Source organism: Myotis lucifugus, unplaced genomic scaffold, assembly GCF_000147115.1.
Source record: "Myotis lucifugus unplaced genomic scaffold, Myoluc2.0 scaffold_9, whole genome shotgun sequence".
Lineage (NCBI taxonomy): Eukaryota > Metazoa > Chordata > Mammalia > Chiroptera > Vespertilionidae > Myotis > Myotis lucifugus.
In genome coordinates, this window is record NW_005871057.1 from 727,258 (window position 1) to 748,045 (window position 20,788).

A 20,788-nucleotide genomic window follows, 5' to 3' on the forward strand; every position below is an offset into this window, starting at 1 on the left:
ACGATGCCTAACCACTCCCCTGGCGGCGCAGTCACCCCCAACTGCCCATTACAGGGGGCGGCCTGGTCGCCCCCAACTGCCCTCCCCTGCCCGCCATCTTGTGATCACATGGGGGCAGCCATCTTTTGCGAGGGTATGACGGTCAATTTGCATATCACCTCTTTATTATATAGGACTAGAGGCCCAGTGCACAAAAATTTTTGCACTCAGGGGGAGGGGTCCCTCAGCCCGGCCTGTGCCCTCTCGCAGTCTGGGACCCCTCGGGGGATGACCAACTGCCGGCTTAGGCCTGCTCTCCGGGGGATTGGGCCTAAGCTGGCAATCAGATATTCCTCTGGCAGCCCGGCAGCCCTCAGGGGATGTCCACTTGCCAGCGGGGAGCAGACCTAAGCTGCAGTCAGACATCCTTAGTGCTGCTGAGGAGGCATGAGAGGCTCCCACCACCACCGCTGTACTGGCAGCCATCAGCCTGGCTTGTGGCTGAGCAGAGCTCCCCCATGTGGGAGCGCACTGACCACCAGAGGGCAGCACCTGCATTGAGCGTCTGCCCCCTGGTGGTCAGTGTGTGTCATAGTGACCAGTCATTCCCAGTCGTTCTTCTGTTAGGGTCAGTTTGCATATTACCCTTTTACTATATAGGATAGAGGCCTGGTGCACAGTTGGGGGCCGGCTGGTTTGCCCTGAAGGGTGTCCCAGATCAGGGTGGGGGTCCCGCTTGGGTGCCTGGCCAGCCTGGATGAGGGGCTGATGGCTGTTTGTAGCTGGTCACACCCCCTTCAGGGTGGGGGTCCCCACTGGGGTGCCTGGCCAGTCTGGGTGAGGGACTGAGGGCCGTTTTCAGGCTGGCCGGCGACTGAAGCTCCCAGCCTCTCCTTTTTTTCTTTTTTATTCTGGGATTTATTTACCTTCTATAATGGAAACTTTGTTGCCGTCACTGGAGCTAAGAGCCGGCTCCAGCTCCGTGGCCACGGCCTGCTGAAAGCAGGTATCTGGAGTTTGTTTAGCTTCTATAATTGAAACTTTGTTGCTTTCGGAGCTCAGAGCCGGGCCGCGGCAGGTGGGGAACCTTGGCTTCCTCCATCACTGGAGCAAGCAAGCCTCCTGCTCGCTTCAGCTGTGTGGCTGCCGGCCGCCATCTTGGTTGGCGGTTAATTTACATATCATGCTGATTAGCCAATGGGAGGCGTGGCGAAGGTACGGTTAATTACCATGTTTGTCTATTATTAGGTAGGATTTATATTTATTGTAAAAGACTGAGATATTGCATTATAAGATGTTGGAGTATAATTTCTAAATACATTATTAGTCTCCACTTTTTCAAGTTTAACTGTAATTAAATTTTTAAAAGTCAGTTTTCCTAAATTTAATCCCAATCCAAGTAGTGTCACTATCTACCCATTCACCGTTGAGGAAAGGTGCGTGAAGGCAGGAACCATATCTACAGTATTTGTTTGCCGGGGTCTATTCAGCACCTGCATATTGTAAGCCTCATCAAGAATTTGTTGAATTACTACATTGGAAATATGCACTTAGGAGAACAGATTAAAGATAACAGTTTTATTCAACAAACACTTCTGAGTACTTGGTATAAACAGTATTGTCGTGGGTGTTACAGAGAACTAAAAGTAGAAGACACTGTCTTATTCAAGGGTAGATGCACATTACTTGCATTTATAACCCTTTCAAATAAAATAAAAACATTTAAAATTCACTCAGGAAATAAGTAATTCTTAAATTATTTGTTACTACTAAAGTCTGGCCATGCACCAAGTACAAGAAAAAACCAGCAAAAACATTAATTATTTTTACAAGCTCTTAGGGGCCAGGAAAAAGTTAAAGTATGAATTCATATCCTTTCTGGAATTAACTCTTAACTACAAAAATGAAAATAAGTTCACAGTGCACAAAGTCCTATTCTGAGTAGCATATCTTCAATGGCGTATGGAGGGTCAGACACTCTCCAGGCTTTCCAATGCAATGGAAATAAACAAGGGACCATATGGAAGTACTAACCAATTTGATTTATGTTTTTTGAGAAAGGAATAGAGATTTTGTACTCATTGCTTTAGAAATCATGAGTAATTATTTTAAATGAAGTAAATAATATAAACAATTAAAATAGGATGGCATTTGAAGACCTCATCCAGATCTGAGATTAAATGATTCTATGAACTAAATACAGACAAGCGAGGGAACAGAGATGGAGAGTGAAAAGGCGCTCTAATGAAACCCCCTCCCTTAAACACACAAACTGACACAGAGATGAAACACAGGGACATTAAGAGGTGTCTGTGTGGGGGGGAGGAACACACTTAGTCAGGTCTTAGCTTCCCTCAGCCAGGAGGCTTTATCCTCAGAATTGTTCCATAACAATCTAATATTTCTGTCTGAATGTCTGCTGGCCTCTTAGTGTACTTCCTCGAAAGACTTTTTAAATCATGCTGTTTTCCTACCTAGACTGAACTGACTTGAGAATCAATAGTCATATGCCTGCTTTGCTTTATGGCTTGATTTGGATTATAACTGTTTTTTAATAAAGACTTTCCAACTTCATAGCTCTTCTTCTGACTCTTGATCATAAATTTCCTGAGGCTGTCTCTTAATACTGATTACCAAATCAATGGTTAAAATTTTTGCCAAACACTGAAGAACTGAAGTTAGTAACTGGTATTTACCAGATACTGATTCCAAACCTGTCTGACTGCTTCCCATGGGTTGGTTGGTTTGCAGTGCTTGGAGAGCTCTTACATATACAAGTGGAAAGCTCTGATTTCCTTTCTTAGATTTATACAGGATTCTGGGAATGCCTAAAAGTGCGTTAGCTATTATCATACCAACCATGGTTGCTTCAGATTGCTGGCATTTTTTGACATAGTTGAGAAGATAGTAATGTAACAAGATCTCAAAATTACCACCCACTGGCAAAACACAACCTGCTGGTATAGATGAGAAAGAGTAGCTCCGGGAAGCACGCATCTCCAGTAGCTTACATCTCACTGGTAACAGACTTCCCTTTCCAGCCATTTTCGTGATCGATAAATTTTCATAAGAAGCTTCTACTCTAGTGTTTTCTTCTGTTGACTCAGTAGTAGGATCACTCTCAATAAACGAATCACGGTCATCAATTATCCTGGTTTTGTTCGCAGATAAACATCTCCGTGTTTCATCTGTCTGGTGTATATCTGCTGGTGTCACTTTTGGTGTTGAACAAGAAATACATGTTTCTGATCCTACACTTGGAACTACCAAATTTGAATGTACTTTTAAATATGTGTGAGTTTTTGCCAGTTCACCTTCGTTCTTTTCAACTGTGCCCTGAGGTGGCCTTTGTATTGAGCCACTAACAATTTCTGGCAACTGATTACTTTCCCTATTCTTATAAATAAGAGGACTTGATGTATAATTTTGGCCACTGGTTTGTGTCGTGTAACTCAGATCAAGGTCTTTAAATAACTGCCGAAGCATTTTAAACGCTCCATGTAAAGCACCCTCATGTTGTTCAACAAGACCCTGCACCGGTCCACAAAGAACCATACAGTGTGGTATAAATGAACATGTGCTAATCAAGCCAAGATGAACATACCTTTTGGATCTAAGGATAAGGGGCTTACAAAATTTCACCAAAGCAGTGCTGGAGATTTCATACTGCGAAGAGGCTTGTGGCAGTACAAAGGGAGAAAGACCAATGATCCTCTGAATAAGAGAAATTTCTTCCGATGATAAACATTCCACCACTGATAAGCCATTCAACCCTGCATAATAAATAACTAAGTCTGGTTGTTTCACACTAGATAGGAGCAATTTTACATTTTGACTCTGTAAGCTTTTCATGATTGCTTTTGTCTTTTCCATAATCCAAAATTGAGAGGTCTGAAACTGTGCCTCTGAATTTAGAATGAACTCTGATCCAGAGGTTGAAAAGAGAGGCTGAATGGTTTCCGTTACGAATGCTATTCTTATGTCACCATCTGCTGGACAGTACACAGAAAAGTCTCTGTGAAGCACAAGCCCAGCCACGATCCTGGAATCTGAAACAGGAAGGCCAGTGACACCAATGTTCAGCTCTACGAAACAGTCATCCACTAACTCAGATACCTCTTCACACCCACTTTCACAAGCCATACACTGGAAAAAGTAGTCGCACATCAACTGTGAAATAAAGCTGTGATTATTTCTTCCCACTCTTCCACCAAAGTATGCTTCTAAGAGCAACTGGAAAGAGCTCCTACACAACCTCCTCCCTTTAGTGGAGGAAGAAAAGATGGACAGAAAGTGTCTACTCAAACACTCGTCCACAACACGGTCTAATACTTGTGTCTGAAACGTTAGAAGAGCTTGGGAAATAAATTTCCACCGACAACAAGTTTTCCAATGCCTTCCGTGAGTGTGACTATGTTTGGAAATCAAAGAATCTTTTTCTTTGTCTGTGGCTGCGTGAAGTCCTCTGAGCAAATGGCAAAGAAAGATAATGAATGTCTTAGCACCGTCTCCTGTTTTTCTTAGATGGCTGGAAACACACGCCACCATCACCCTGCACAAAAAAGAAATAAAGCAACTCAGATTTTCAGTGGCTGCCTTCCTACACCTAGACCAAATTGAAACCACGTTTTCACAGCTGTCGGCATAAAATGAGGATGCTGTCCCTCTGCTATGCCCTTAGGTTTAGTTTTTCCTTCTCCAAGTTACTGGGAGTCCTAGAGCCTGGGATCGGCTGCGGCGGGAGTGAGGAACGTTAGGAGCTGGTGAGATCTGGTGTCAGTGCGGTGTTCGCCGGGGCAGCGCTCCAGCCCAGCGCACACATGGCCTCACCCAAAGGCAGCTTTTTCCAGCAGCACGGCCGCAGGGGCACGGAGCGCCGGGAGGCGGCCTGGGCGACCGCTCAGAGGGCGCTCCGGGCGGACGGGGGACGCGGGTACCTGGCCAGGGGATGCTCTAGGTGAAGCGCCGCCAGGAGGCGGCCTCCGTCCCGGCTGAGCAGCACCTCGCCGGTGGGCTTCGTGCACAGGACCTGCCGGCCCTCGGGCCCCACGCAGCCGCTCACGATGGTTTCCAGCGCCTGCGCGACCTGCAACGCCACCTGCACAGACCCTTCGGCAGCCATAGCCCTGCGGGTCGCGGTCGGGCTGTTGGCAGAAGCCCCGGGCAGCCTGGGGGGGAGGGGGGGGGGCGCGGCATGGCAGGAAGCGGAAAGGGCGGGGAGGACGCCGGAAAGCGGGGCGAGGAGACGGTCCCTCCACCCACTCATCAGACGGCTGCGCGGCGGTCCAGTAGCCCGCGATGATCAGGAAGCGTGTGGCCTTCCCGGGGCTGCCCAGCCCCGAACCCGCGATCCCTTCCCCTTCCCCAGGGCGCTGGGTGGGTGAACCCCCCTCCCCGCGTCCTTGCTCCCGCCGTCGGCGCGTCAGTGGAGCCCCTGGGAGGGAGGAGAGGGACGCGGCGGGGCCGACTCGGCTCGTTCCAAGCTCCTCGTGGTTTCGCAGCAAAACCTCTGCCCTGGACCCACATCCGCCAGCTGCTCTCCTTCCGTTCACGAAAGCGATTTGGGGTTGCAGGATAGAGGGCGGGGGCCTGGGTAGGGTCACAGCTGCAGGCTCTCTGCTTTGCGCAGGGCTCCTTCCCGCACTTCCTGGACTCGGGCATCACTGTGACATGCCCGCCACCGTAATTTTGTTGAACTTTAGCAGAGGTGACGTGAATACTTGGCCACATTGGTTAGTGGTCAGTGGGATGCTTTAAACACACAGTGCTCTAACATTACTGGGTACAGCCCAGCGGCAGGAAAGGAAAACATAGTGTTAGGCAGAGGAACATACTGTTTTACGTATTAAGACACTCAAAGATGAAGTGGTCAAGAGCATGGGCTTAAGGTTTAGATCTGGGATTTGCTCTGCTATTTATCTGCCAGCAAGTATTTCTGCCTCCAAAATCTCTCAGATTTACACAAATGGAGAGAATAGGATGTATATGAAAAATCTCAACGTTTTGAGGAGGGTGACAGTGTTTACAGAGTGCCTTTTTGCATGGTGCCAGCATATTCTAGGCACTCAACAGTCTATACCTAAGAGCTCACCCACCAAGTTGCTGTGACATGTCACCTGTATGGGCTTACTATCTACAAGAAAGGGATATTCTGTAAGGTGCAGAAGAATCGATTAGGGTAATAGCATAACAGGACATCCCAGAGTGTGGCCAATTATCAGTAAGAAAAGCATCTTGTATATTTTTTTCATTGAGGTCGAACAGTGAGGGGCTGTTTTCCTTGCCCCTTACTCCTGTGTTCCAAAAGCTATAAGCCCTTCCCTCCCTTCCCCCAATTAACAAGACAGAACCAACTGACTATTAGCCAGAAGCCACTGGACCCTGAGGAGAGAGCAAGAAGGGGAGGGCAAGAGGATGAGGAAAACCAGAGAAGAGTCATTTCTTGGAACTTATCTGATATTATAGACATAAAAGTGATTTAAGAGGAAAAACCTTTTTCATATGGGTTTTGTGTGTATGCTTCTTTAATAGTAAGTTGTGTTGTTTTTTTTCTGGTTCTACCCATCGCAAAGGGGTTACATTACTCAATATTAAGATTAGAGCAGAGGATTATTCCAAACATTTAAAAGTGGTGCAGAGTTCTCTTTAAGTGCAGTGAAAAAGCAATGGACGCTGCAGTTAGACTTGGATCCAAACTTGTGCTTGTTATTACCCTTACTCTATGAAGCTTTTGGAATCATTTAACTTCTCTGAGCCTCAGATTCTTCCTCTATAAAATCGGGTTAACTTCCACTTACCTTAAGGTTATTATGAGTACTCAAAGAGAAATGAATATAAAGTACCAAGTAAAGCAAGCATTAGGGATTCTGTTAAATCCCTTCCAAACCCTGCACCATCCTTCACAACTACACCCATTAAAATTTTTAATTAAAAAATTAGGACTAGTAATTTAATGTGTTATATTCAAAGTCATTTGATCACAATTTGCTTTTTTAAAATTTTATTTAGAATGCCTACTTGTAGAAGTTAGCATAATTTTACAGATCATTAGAAAAATTCAATTCTTTGTCTCTGCACACATAATAGGTTAGGAATAATAGATTAGAAATGTAATACATTACAAAACAGTAGCCTATGACTATCTGTACATTTACGATGCACCTCAAGGAAAATAATTTGACAGTGTGCTATACTTACACTGCAGATAACATACTTTTATTCTGTTATACAAACTGACCAGTGGTAGTGTGAATTTATAAGTGGCCATCAATCAGAATATTTAACTTAGATGTATATTTAGCATGCTAAAAAGTGAAAAAATTTTCAACTGACATTCTGTGGCTCATCAGTTCAAATGTCTTGTGGCATTTTTCTTTAAATAAATTTCAACATTATAATACTAAAATAATTTTACATGATAAATGCAGAAAGATAAAATTTTCTGAATTTTTTAGAAAGTATATTCACATTCATTTTGTCATGGGGTTCTTGTGGCTCTTCTAACTATGTAAATCATATTAAGGAGATAACTGGTCCTATACAATTTTAATAGTCTGTCTTCAAATAAAAACTGTAACAAAACAAGCTATATTAAGAGTAACAAAAAGTAAATTAAATATACTAAATTCACACTATAGGTAAACAAAATGAAACCAAATTACATAATAGCGGCAGATTATATATTTTTAAAGAATCTCTTTTTCCATGTAATCAGAAGTTGAAATGTAAACTTAGTGATTTGTGTGGGGTCCTCTCCCACCATCGGTTCAAATTGGAAAATTTGGTATAAATGCTAATTTTAATATTTTAGTTCTGTACATTTAGCATAATTCAAAATAATCTAGAGCATCATATATGGCTCAACAGCAATGTCATTATCAACTTATGTCAAACAAACCCCAAAAATATATTCACTGCTCACTAGAAATGCTAAACACTAGGAAAATGGAATTTTAAACATTTATTTTCTTAAATATTTGACTAAGATATTCTTCAAAAAGTTAAAACTGCCTTTCACAGAATTTTGTGTATTTATGGCACAAGTTGACACCCAAAACAGTGTGAATTCCATCAGAAAGGCACTGTTTACAATACTCAGAATAATCTCACAAGTCTACTTCAATGATGTTGAGAGTGAATATATTTGAAATAGGTAAATAGACAAACCCTTATAAAAGTACAGCATTACCATTGAAATATACTTAGCTATATAAAAGGAAATAAGGTGACAAAGAGAAATGACCCTTAATGACACGTAAGCCTATAAACACTTTGAATCATATTATATAGTTCTGTAACACAAAATGAGTAAAAGTATTTTCTTAAAGGCACAAAAGCGTGAATACTACTAAATGAGGGTTGTATTTTACAAGGCCAACTTTTTCAATGGAATGGTGACAAAGTTTACACTTTATAAATGATACAAAAAGTACTGACATGAAATACAGTAAATATCTATTGCTGAAACTTACTTATTTCACATGCCCTGTTTATTGTCTTTTCCTGGGCCAGTTACCCCTCATTAAATGGTGAATAACTGAACGTATAATACACTTAACAACCAAAATAGAAATGCACATGTCAATTACCACCTTAATTTTCATGTGAAAAAATAAAATTTTTGATCAAATGAAAATAAACAGGATATAAGATCTTAAATCCTAGAAATCATTATAAAGTTCTCAGACAACTGAGAACTGTAAATCACAATTTTTATGAATCCATGTGTGAAGGAAGAGTAATTCCAGGTAGAGCACATTCAAAGTCAGTAACATATATGGCTAACTACAAAGTTAATTTTGTGTTTTAAAAGATTCACACACTAAACCTGGTATAAGCACTGATCTAAAACTAAGCCACCAATTCCTGAGTTTTGTGTTCAGTTTGCAGAAAGGAACTCATACAACTAAAAGCATAAGAAGACCTTTGGATTAGATATATGCTTTTAGTGTATAAGGAACAGTCATAAGTAACCCTGCTTTCTCATGAAATAGTTTTTGACTCGTTGGGTAATCAGAACCCATAACATCTGCCCTAAAGGAAAATAATAAAGTAAATAAATATGTTTCCAGTCTTAGAAGATACCTATACAAATAAACACTATTTAGACCAAATGTAAATAACCCACAAGCAGCTAAGACTAAAACCCCAAAAGGGGGTTACCAACAAAAATGTTAAGTTTTCAGGGTTTAATGATGAAATGACTTTGTGATCAGCCAATTAAGTTATATGTAATATAAATTAATACTAATTTAAACCATAAAAAAGATCAAATTGTACAATATTTACAAAATATATATCAGTGAATAGGCAGTTGAGCATAACATTGGTAACAGAGAGTACAAAAATTGTATCGACAAGAATGAAATACAAGCAAAAATCCCCCACTTGTTCTAGTGTAGTCACATTATACCTATACTTATACTAGGTATAGGTACATCTTATTTATGTTTTAATCAATTTAAACTATGTTTCACATGCACATATGGAATACATTTTTTTTGCCAAAAATACACAGGAAATGGCTCTTCATAAAACTTTAGAATATTTAAGATAGCTATAATGGTTAGGGGGAGGGGGAAAGCAGGCTCCTTTTATCATTTTCAATTTTCATAATTTAGCAACCATTCTTTGATTTTATATTTATCATGGCAATAAACAGCTGATTGTAATTTTACTAGTGTCTAACAGTCTCTTCTTAGCCAAAGGCAAATGTAGCCAGAGCAATTATTCTGCCTTTATTTTCAAAATTGATATTTTCAGGTTTCTAAGATATATCTTAGAACACGTTCCTACACTTAATTTACATTTGTAAAAATGGCTTTTGAGGACTACATTTATGTAAAAAACATAAAGTAAAAATATTAACCTGAAAAGAAAAGTAGGAAAAGTTTGTCTGAGCCTGAACAAAAGGAATCTTGAAGAATTATGGTTTTGTAACAGAATGAAGTTACTAAGAACCAAGGAGAATAAAAAATTAAACTTCAGAACTTGATGCTCTTCTTAGATGCTCAACTTATTGCACATTTTAAAGAAACTAATTTTATTGTACATATAAATGCCACCATACAAAGCATCTTTCTTTTATTCGGCTTTTAAAATAAAATGTTGGTTATAATTTCTCCTATTTATTCACTGAGCACACTACAGTCTAAATGAAAGCTAAAATAAGTTCTTCATAATGAAAAAAACATGAATTTTCAGCATTTCATATGCCTTATAATTACAATTTTCAACTGGTGTGCTGTGGCAGGCACACTGGTGTGCCACAGAATTTTTTTTTCTGCAAGAATTTCTAAAACATGCAATATCTGACTATTTGTTCAGGGGCACTGATCTTTTTTTCCTTAGATTGTCAAGTAAAAAATGACAACAGCCAATACAACAGCTGTCCAGTGTAAATGAATCAAAATTATATCTATTTTTTGTCAGATCAGCACAATATTTATTTTTTGGTGTGCTACAGAATTTTAGTAATTAGTTTATGGGTGCCATAAGATGAAAAAGGCTGAAAATCGCTGCCATATAAACATCTCTAGAATTTGGCCTGTGTTATCAGATTGAATTAAAAAACAAAAATAAGAAAAAAGGACAGCAACCAATTTTGACCACACTTTTATCAGCAAGTGCTTAAGGTAGTATTATATAGATGTAAGAAAGCTCCAAGTAGCTGTATACCTTTTTTTTATATTGACATACACCTGTGTACATTTGTACCTTTATAAATATTAAATTAGAGGGGGCAAAAAAAAATAATCTTGTGTAAACTTTAAAAAAAGCAAGTTGCCACCTTGTGTCTCTCAATATATCAATTTTGACCACTTTTTCTTGCTTTGTCTAAGACTATTGAGCTAGGTGCTTGGGAAATGATTTTTTAAAATTTATTTTTATTTTGGGAAATGATTTTTTTAAACACTAGAGTGTATTGAACTATTTATAATATGTTTATTATCCCATCATTTCCTATTTTGTAATTCCTGACTGATAAAAGTTTGTGCCTGTTATGAAGAAAAGAGTTAATACACATATTTATAATATTGATAACATTTTTGTTATGACCATTAGTGCTATATCTCAGAACATACTATAGAATACAAAGACTATCAGGTATACATAAGACACAGTTGTGTATACATGTGGATTTATTATACTCACATGTAAACACATTCTCACAAAAACTAGAAATGTTCTGGCACGTAACACATAGCTCACTTTAATAACCAAACAGAATAGCTCTTGTTTCAGGTTAAAAATAAAAGGTATGAAAGATCAACACCTCTGCATTTATCTCTAAGGTTTTGTTTCAGAAATATAACGATGTTTTAATAAAACTGAACCAACTTGAACATTGATCCCAGGCCGAATCTGATCATTCCAGTTCATTGAATAGTTTACTGTAAAGAACTATTTAAACATGAAGTTTATTACAACTTGAAGCAAAATCAGGAGGAAAATGATGAAGTAGTCTTTTTGTTGCAAAAAATAATCCGTGGTAGGTGCGCTTGAAACTAAATGATTTCGAAGAGCCGTAATATTTCTACAAAAATAAGCAACAGTAAATTTTTAAATTATTTGTGAAAAATGTTAGCACAGAACTCATAATTTCATATATGGCCACAGAGCACTTAATTACAGTAACAAAAGTAACTATCTCAATCACTGCTGCCTGAACAAGGAGCTGATTATGCTATGTGGAGCTATTATTAGGTCTTGTCTAAATCTATATTCCACATTGTACCAAATATATTACTTAATGCTGTGCATCAAACATAATTATTAGTTTGATGATGTAGAAATATATCACCTTCTCTGTTATTACAGTGGCTTTAAAACAAAAATTTTGCGTCTTAGTTGGCCCACTAAGGTTCTTTATCTTTACTTTCGGAAGACAGAGGTGGAATTGAAGAAAAATCCTAAATTACCCAGAAAAAAATAATGCAACAGATTTCATGACGTTCATAACTTAGAGAATGCTCTATGGACATTTCATATGCAAATAAAAATAAAATGTCAATTTAGTTATGAAGTGAGTTTAAAATATCCTCATGCCACCCTAACTGCTTTTGGCTAAAAAGAGCTGATTAGTGAAGACCTTTTCTTTTTCTGACTTCTTCTATTAAAGTGTCTTACCACTATAGAGAAAGAAAAGGAGGCAAAACAAAAAAGTAGACTCAATTTATAAATATAATTAAATTAGAAAATGTGAGCACATTATGTTAGGGTCAATGATACCAAGATGCAGAAAACAGGCTCTCTGCTCTAGAGGAGCTCATGGTCCAGCAGGGATAAACAGACACATACAAAAGCTTCAATTTTTATCAAAGTGTAGGTTTATTTTGATAGAGTCATGCTCCAAAGGAATATGTACAGAGAGCTAAACAAGCTGAGTGGAGGCATTAATAACCCTACAGGGGAAGGTAAGTGATGAGACATGTTACAAAAAGGGTGGCATTTGAGTTATATTCTGAAGGATAAACAGGGATTTTTTGATGGCCAGGGTGGGAGGAAGGGCCATCTAAGAAGTGGGTTCAGTGTGGGCAAAAATCCAAAGATGCGAGAGAAGAGTATAGTCTGAAGATGTGAGGAGATTCATAGGACTTAAGTATGGGATAGGTGTAGTGCAAGCATGTCAAACTTACGGCCCACAACGAACGTTTTTGCGGCCCAGCCAATATAACGGTATGTAAGAAACGTTTTAATAAAAATTTCGTAATTTAATTTTTACAATATCCTGTTACACATAATTATTAAAAATGAACTACAACGTTCACTAATGACTGATCACTATAATTGTGTTGCATTCATTTCCCTTACTCGCCTTATGCACAGGCACACCATTTCTCTCCACTAATACCAGCAGCGAATATTTTAGCAGCCAATGGCCACGTATTTAGTCTTGGATTGACTTGTTCGGTGTGCGTAACAGGAAATATTTCGCTTTCAGAGAACAAGAAAAATAGGTTTATTTGCGTTATGCTTATTAATTTGTGCAGTTATTCAGTGTCTGGTAAATTAATGCTCAAGAAAAAAATATTAATTTTTATTAAAATGTTCTATTATTTTATGCTAACAATTACTCATTTATTTCAGCCCTTGTATTCAGCATGTCTCTATCAAAATAAACCTACGCTTCGATAAAAATTGAAGCTTTTGTTTTTTTGTGGCCCACATAAACTTAAACCTTGTTTATTTGGCCTGTGTTAGCCTTTGAGTTTGACATGCTTGGTGTAGGGCAGTGGTCGGCAGACTGCGGCTTGGCAAACTACGGCTCGCGAGCCACATGCGGCTCTTTGGCTCCTTGAGTGTGGCTCTTCCACAAAACACCGACTTCTGCGCATGGGCCACGAAGTTTCACTCGCACTGTATGTGCGCGCCCGCATGTGGTATTTTGTGGAAGAGCCAGACTCAAGGGGCCAAAGAGCCGCATGTGGCTCGTGAGCTGCAGTTTGCCGACCACGGGGTAGGGGAATGGCAGGAGATGAGGCTGTGGATGAAAATAGCAACTAAATATGAGTTATAAGATCACTATGAAAAGAGAAAATATCTTTGAAAAAAATCTTCCAGAACATCTAGTGCTAAGTACTGAATATACAAAAGCAGGTTGGCTAGTATTAAAAAAAATTAACATCTGATACAGCAATGGGAGACAATTGATCTGAACTCATGCTAGCTTTAGCAAGGAGCAGTGTAAGTTCCTTTTCCCTCCAAGGAACCTGTGTAGGTGTGAATGACTTTTAGTTGCTGGATCTGGGAGGTGTGTGGGGAAAAGGTCTGGGACTGCCAGTGGGGCACATGAAGGTCTCAGGGTAGTGGCTCTTTATCCACATGTGAAAGTAATTCAATATTTCAACTGGTGCATTGCAATTAAATATTAGCCATGAACAAAGGAGACTGCAGAAGCCTTTGTTAATGGCCTTTCTCAGAAATCACCCACTTCCACATCCAGGTCAGCTGCATTCTTAGTATGCTACAGCAATAAGATCAAGAGATTCCAATTTCATGCTCAGAGATGAGAAAAAGCAATCTCAACATCTTCCCCAATATTTTAGTGCTGAAAGATTTTCATGCATTTCAGTCATCAGGTGACAGAAGCCAAGGCTCTATTTTAGTTTAGTAATGATATTAAAAATGTAAATGATTTGCAAAATATTGGCCTATGATTTCCTATGTAACAGGATTCTAAACTACACCTCTGGACTCAAATGAATAGTCAGCATGTATTACCTTTTAATTTCTTCCTGTGCTTGTTTTATGGATTCAATGGAATTCTGAATGTCTCCCAAGTCTATTCCTTTCTTTCTTCTTGTACTTGGTTTTACTGGTTGAGCTAAAAGGATATTTAGAATAAACATGGTGAAAATAGTGAACATATTTAATTATAAACAATCTACATTGTAGCTTAATGATTCTGATATAATAAAAATTTTCCCAGGCACCATTTTTATGGTTTAGAGATTAACATAATAATACAAATACTCTGCATTTTTGAAGTTTTAATCATATCATTCCAAAACTAGAACACTACAGATATATTTAAAGTAACCACAAAGTAGTAGTTTTGGATGGTATCAGTTTTATTTTTTAACTAATTAAAACAGACAAAAATAGCTCAATAAATACATATATTAACTTGGGAAGGTATTACTCTCTTCTATCTCTTTGCCCATTTGCCTTCATCTGAGGAAGTCAGCTTTTTGAGCCCCTTTTTCAATTTTATATTAGTTGTTAATGCTATCTTTATTCCCCTAGTCACCCAAACTTTAAACTTTTTCAATTGCCGAAACCGGTTTGGCTCAGTGGATAGAGCGTTGGCCTGCGGACTGAAAGGTCCCAGGTTCGATTCCGGTCAAGGGCATGTACCTGGGTTGCGGGCACATCCCCAGTAGGAGGTGTGCAGGAGGCAGCTGATCGATGTTTCTCTCTCATCGATGTTTCTAACTCTCTATCTCTCTCCCTTCCTCTCTGTAAAAAATCAATAAAATATATTAAAAAAAAAAAAAACTTTTTCAATTGGTTTTGATACTTCTATACACTTTTATTATCAACCAGCAAACTGTACTGGTGTTTTGTTTTTTTTCTAATTCCCCGAATGTATCTATTCCTTCCTTTCCATTTTTGTTCAGATCTTAACCTCTCTCCAGGTCTCAGCTTTCTCATTTGTAAAATAGGTATAATTAACACCCAAATTTCATAGTAGTAATGTGTGTTTAACATCCAGTTTGGTACACTTTAAGTACTCAATAAATGACAGCTGATACATTATAGGTAATATAGTGGAGGGATAAGAGAAGAGAGTAAATTAAGGAGCCAAAATATCTGCTTACATAACATATATACTGTCTTATGGGATGATATATGTCCTTGGGCAGATTAACCTGTATCTTAGTTTCCTTTTCTCTAAAATGGGAACAACAGTGTATCAAACACTCCCTCTAGCACATGGGTACCATGCAATTCCTGCTTTTAAACCTTTATTCAGTCTATTCCTCGTTATTCCAGTAGCTTGTTCCCTACCTGCATTTCTCAAGCTTATATTATAATTCATTATAAATTCATCAGAGTTCCTCTAAGAACATTTCCCCAAACTGAATTCAACTACCTTTCAACTCTTAACTATTTTTCTTCTACTACTTTCCTGGTATTTATCATTTATTCACCTCAAGTGTTACCTCTATAAAAATGAGCTCCCCAGTTTAGTGTGAGATTAAAGACTATGCCTTTAAAAAACCTGTTCTCGCCCTAGCTGGTTTGGCTCAATGGATAGAGCGTCAGCCTGCGGACTGAAGGGTCCCAGGTTCGATTCTGGCCAAGGGCACATGCCTGGGTTGCAGGCTCGATCCCCAGTAGGGGTCGTGCAGGAGGCAGCCAATCAATGATTCTCTCTCATCATTGATGTTTCTATCTCTCTCCCTCTCCCTTCCTCTCTAAAATCAATAAAAATATATATTAAAAAAAAACCAAAAAACAAAAAAACCTGTTCTCATAGTGTCTCAGACATTACTTTAATCCTTTCTTGATTATAACTCTGTGTAGTTCAACACAGTTTACACATCTGATTTGAACAAGAATGGCACACTAGTTAATTTAGCCCATAATTTTAGTATAGCTATATATTTACTTGACTTCTATAACTACAACAATTTATTTAGAGAATGAAAAACTTTTTAAAGCATGGAACTAAGCTCAAAGCTCAAAAATGCTTCCTGAATTGAATCTAGGAAGCCATCAACAATTTTTCAGAAGCTTAACCAGGCATAAGAGCAACACTACAGTGTGGTTCTTGATTTGCACGCTTCCCCCTTTTTCCATACCCCATGCCTTTACCTGTGGCCTGGTCTTAAAATTTATCTATAATCTAAAATAGGGATTAAAAACATTTTTTTGGCACACCATTCCTGCCCCCACCAAAACTTTTACATATCTTCTTAAATTAACATAAAAAATTTTCATCTATCAAACATAGTGTAGTAATATCTTTTTTAAAAAATTAGATTCCTATAGTGAATAGTCTGCAATAAATATTTTTACCTTCACTTCCAGATGAGTCCTGGATATCAGGTTCTGGAGATGAATAGCCTTTTGCCACTTTCTTCTGTTGTCTGGTTGGCTTATGTTTCATTTTCGGGACACTAACCTGAAAACAAACATGCTATTATGTGAATTTGCATTGAATTTTAAAGACCAATGTACAACTGTTGAAACTATCTGTTCAATGGCACAATACTTAGACATAAAAACAAAGGTGATATAGTCTAATTAAAACTTAACAAATTATTTTATTTACTTTTTTAATCCTCAAGTAAGGATATGTTTATTGATTTTAGAGAGGGGAGAGAGAGAGAGAGAGAGAGAGAGAGAGAGAGAGATATTAATGTGAGAGGGAAACATCAATTGGTTGCCTGCTTCCTGTACATACCCTTACTGGGGATTGAACCCACAACTTTGTGGTGTAGGGACAATGCTCCAACCAACTGAGCTACCTGGCCAAGGGCTATTTTATTTCATTTTAATAGGAAATATTAATTTGGCACAAATATCAAAAAGCATAAAAGATATACAACGAAGAGTTCCTCTCCCACTCCTGATCCCTATACATTGTCTTCTCCCCCCACCCCCCCCAAATAGATAGTCACTGCTATTTGTATATCCTTTAAGAGACATTTTAATACAAACACAAATATAAATATAGATCCACCACTTTTCTAACTGCACCAGTTAGTACCTCTAGTTGAATGTTAAATAATAGTGTTCTTTTTAATCATACTTATCTTGTTCCCAAAATTATAAACATTTCCACTGAATGATGTGTTTCCAATAAAATTATTTACTAATAGTATCTGATTAATGTAGAAAGCATCTTATAATAAATGATATCATTCTGAAACTAAATTTTAAATGTTGGTGGTCAAAGAACCTAGTAAGGATTTAAAACATTTTTTATGCCTAGCAGATCTAGATACTTTTTTTATTACATACCATTGGAGTGCGATGTTTCACTTTGGTCTGGATAACACCATCTTTTTCGAACTGTATCATATCATTAAGTGGGTCCCATGGTCGAGTACTACATAAGCAATAAAAACACCATTTGTTTAATGATTAAATAAAACACTTAACATTTTCAAAGTTTAGATTAGATTTTCTTTAGTAATTATAAACCTAGCAGTAAAATTAAGATATGTCATATCTAATTTTCTGATCCTCAGCTTATTTTATAGACTAACAATTATCATGGATTCAAATTTATAATAAATAGAATAAGTTTAAATCTCACATTAATTTACACACACTCACACACATTATACATTATACACACACACACACACACACACACACATATATATGGCTTAATAAAAAACTAACAAAAATTCTAGAAATAAAGGCAACAAATTATGCTGATAATTACTTACTCTGCAAACTTGTAATGCCATTCTCCTGTGAGTGGCTCAAGTTCAAATAACTTGCAAGTCCACTCTTCATTTTTTGTTTTCCGATCTCTGGCAGATTGTCTTTGAGCTTCCTCTAAAACATACTTCTCTTGAGTAGCTTCTGTTTGGTCTTTTGCATTTATGGCTCGAGTTACTTGCTGCCAAAGTCTAATACATGTACAAAAATAGTATAAAAAGCAACAGAAAATCAAATCTACATTGAACAGGTTTAAATCCCCTTTAAAGAAAATGATACCCCTGTGTGCTTTTGTCTTTGACAAAGCTTCTACTAAGATGCTTAGAAATGAGTGCAGATATAAAAAGCGGTCCTTGAGTAGAGCAGCAGTGGAAACTAATTTTTTTTCTTGGCAATAGAAATTTATTAACATGGACTCTTTTTTTAAAATATATTTTTATTGATTTCAGAGAGGAAGGGAGAGAGATAGAAACATCAATGATGACAGATAATCATTGATCAGCTGCCTCCGGCACGACCCCCACTGGGGATCGAGCCCACAATCCAGGCATGTGCCCTTGGCCGGAATTGAACCTAGGACAGTGATGGCAAACCTTTTGAGCTCTAACTTAACTCTGGTGCTGTGTCACATATAGAAATTTTTTGATATTTGCAACCATAGTAAAACAAAGATTTATATTTTTGATATTTATTTTATATATTTAAATGCCATTTAACAAAGAAAAATCAACCAAAAAAATGAGTTCGCGTGTCACCTCTGACACGCGTCATAGGTTTGCCATCACTGACCTAGGACCTTTCACTCCACAGGCCCGACGCAGCCAAACCATCTAGGACTGGACTCTTAAACATATGGCAATGAATGGTACTGACCCAAGATGAGAGGAATCTGGGAATGGGCCCAAGTATTTTTATATTTTTTAATAAATTTTTATTGCTTTCAGAGAGAAAGGGAGAGGGAGAGAGAGACAGAAACATCAATGATGAGAATCATTGATCGGCTGCCTCCTGCACGCCCCTCACTGGGGATCGAGCCCACAACCCAGGCATGTGCCCTTGACTAGAATCGAATCTGGGACCCTTCAGTCCACAGGCCAATGCTCTATCCACTGACCCAAACTGGCTAGGGCACAAGTATTTTTTTTTAATGTTTCCCAGGTGATTTTAATGTGCAGCCAGTGTTGAGAACCATTGATTTACCAGAAAAGACTACTGAGATAAAATTTTTCCCCCTACTAAAGTTTAGTTTTATGTCAGAAAAATAAAAATATAGTATCTATATTCCACTAATCTGGGAAAACAGTATGTTGGGACTGAAAGAACAAAGGCTTTGGAATTAGACTTGGGTTGAATCCTAGATCACTTCTTGGATATGAACTTAAAGTTACTTACACTGCCTCAGACTGGTTTTCTTCATCTTTAAAATATGTTAAATTATGTTCTCACCTCAAAAATTATTGTATGCCTTGGCAAAACTTCATTCTAAATGAAGAGCATCATGTGGTTATAGCTGAAACAGAATTTTAGGACTTGTGCATACATATTATTCCATCTTTGACAACCTCAATTTTAAGTGTAGAAGGAAAGTACACAAACACTTGAATCATTTAGAGAGTATGATAACGCATTTGAGTTTACTAAACTGCATAATGTGTATCAAGTACTCAGTATAGTGTCTTTTACACAAACACCCACTTCTAACACAAAGAAATATACTGTAGTAAGGCCCAGCTGGGCTCAGTGGTTGAGCAGGAGTTCACGGTTCAATTCCCAATCAGGGCACATGCCTGGGTTTCGGGCTTGATCCCCAGTGTGGGGAATGCAGGAGGCAGCCGATCAATGATTCTCTCTCATCATTGATGTTTCTATCTCTGTCTCCCTCTCCCTTCCTCTCTGAAATCAATAAAACTATAATAAAAAAAAAGAAATATAGTAAGAATAAAATTGGATAATGTGTATATAATATATTTGGTTTAAAAGATTACAGATCTAGCTATCAAGAATTTCATGACTTTAAGAGCAGAAACTATGGCCTTAATTATTACCCAACTAATGCAAGTCTGCACATGCAATGGCAGTATTCATCTATTTTTAAAAAATGAAACAAAAGTAGATTTTGTGCCATATCCTTCACCTAGAGTTCGAAATGCCCTACCCAGGTCAGAAAACAGCTGCCAAAGAATCATTAATTAGTGCCATAATTGTATGCAAAAAAACCTAGAAGTTCTTTTATTTGACATTCACATAAACTACAACAGAATCCTGACACATCCCACAAATGTTAAACTATTTTGCTGAATTAAAATATAATTGAAGGCAGAGAAAAATGACTACACTTTTAAGGGATTAAAAATATACTCTTTATCATCATGAAATTAGCTGAAAAATGGTATACTTACTTCTCTGATTCAAAGTCTCCCTGCTCTTCAAATTTTACAGTGTGTCTTATTAATCTCCATTGCTTAATGTCTGGTGTTGGATTCCAGAAAACCTCTGAATTATCAGTCTTTTTGTCATTAATAAAAACTTCACTATCCTGTATTTAAAGAATTGAAACATTAATGTGGAGAATTATCTTTACTTAAAAAGGAGATTATACAATATAGTAATGTAATAATAATACGTACTGATACTTAATCCCACAGTTAAACACATTTTAAAAACAAATATAACTACCATTTTTCTAAAAACCCCAAATCTTTCCTCATTTTTAGAAAAACACCAAGGTTAAATATGTAATACTAGAATTTTAAAATCTGATTGAATACACAGGAAGTTCATGAGATTTCACAAGTTTTACTTAATAAGCAAATTTCAAACAAATATATGCAAAGCCTCACCAACCATCTCCGAATTGCCACAGTGGATCATAGTGTTTGCTACAGCTACAAGGAGATGACTATTT

The 20,788-nt window shown here is 37.9% G+C and overlaps 2 protein-coding genes across 14 annotated transcripts in view; both read right to left on the reverse strand.

Annotated features, from left to right (window-relative positions):
• Positions 1–1,542: 1,542 nt before the first annotated feature.
• BBS10 (Bardet-Biedl syndrome 10) lies at positions 1,543–5,112 on the reverse strand. Its single transcript, XM_006083946.3, has 2 exons — positions 4,917–5,112; positions 1,543–4,531 (listed from the first exon to the last, which is right to left on the reverse strand). Exons 1-2 carry the CDS (start codon positions 5,099–5,101, stop codon positions 2,551–2,553), a joined length of 2,166 nt encoding a protein of 721 aa, XP_006084008.3. The 5' UTR covers positions 5,102–5,112; the 3' UTR covers positions 1,543–2,550.
• A 5,990-nt stretch (positions 5,113–11,102) lies between these two features.
• Positions 11,103–20,788, reverse strand: part of OSBPL8 (oxysterol binding protein like 8) — a 157,190-nt gene continuing 147,504 nt past the window's right edge. For 8 of the 13 annotated variants that reach the window (XM_023749747.1, XM_023749746.1, XM_023749744.1 and 5 more), the window contains 6 exons: positions 20,283–20,419; positions 17,889–18,074; positions 17,455–17,542; positions 16,507–16,612; positions 14,203–14,305; positions 11,383–11,515 (listed from right to left, as the gene is read on the reverse strand). In XM_023749747.1, coding sequence (XP_023605515.1) covers positions 11,383–11,515; positions 14,203–14,305; positions 16,507–16,612; positions 17,455–17,542; positions 17,889–18,074; positions 20,283–20,419 — 753 coding nt within the window. Of the gene's footprint in view, positions 11,516–14,202; positions 14,306–16,506; positions 16,613–17,454; positions 17,543–17,888; positions 18,075–20,282; positions 20,420–20,788 lie in introns of all 13 variants that reach the window. The other 5 variants (XM_023749748.1, XM_023749742.1, XM_023749752.1 and 2 more) reach the window with 2 other exon arrangements.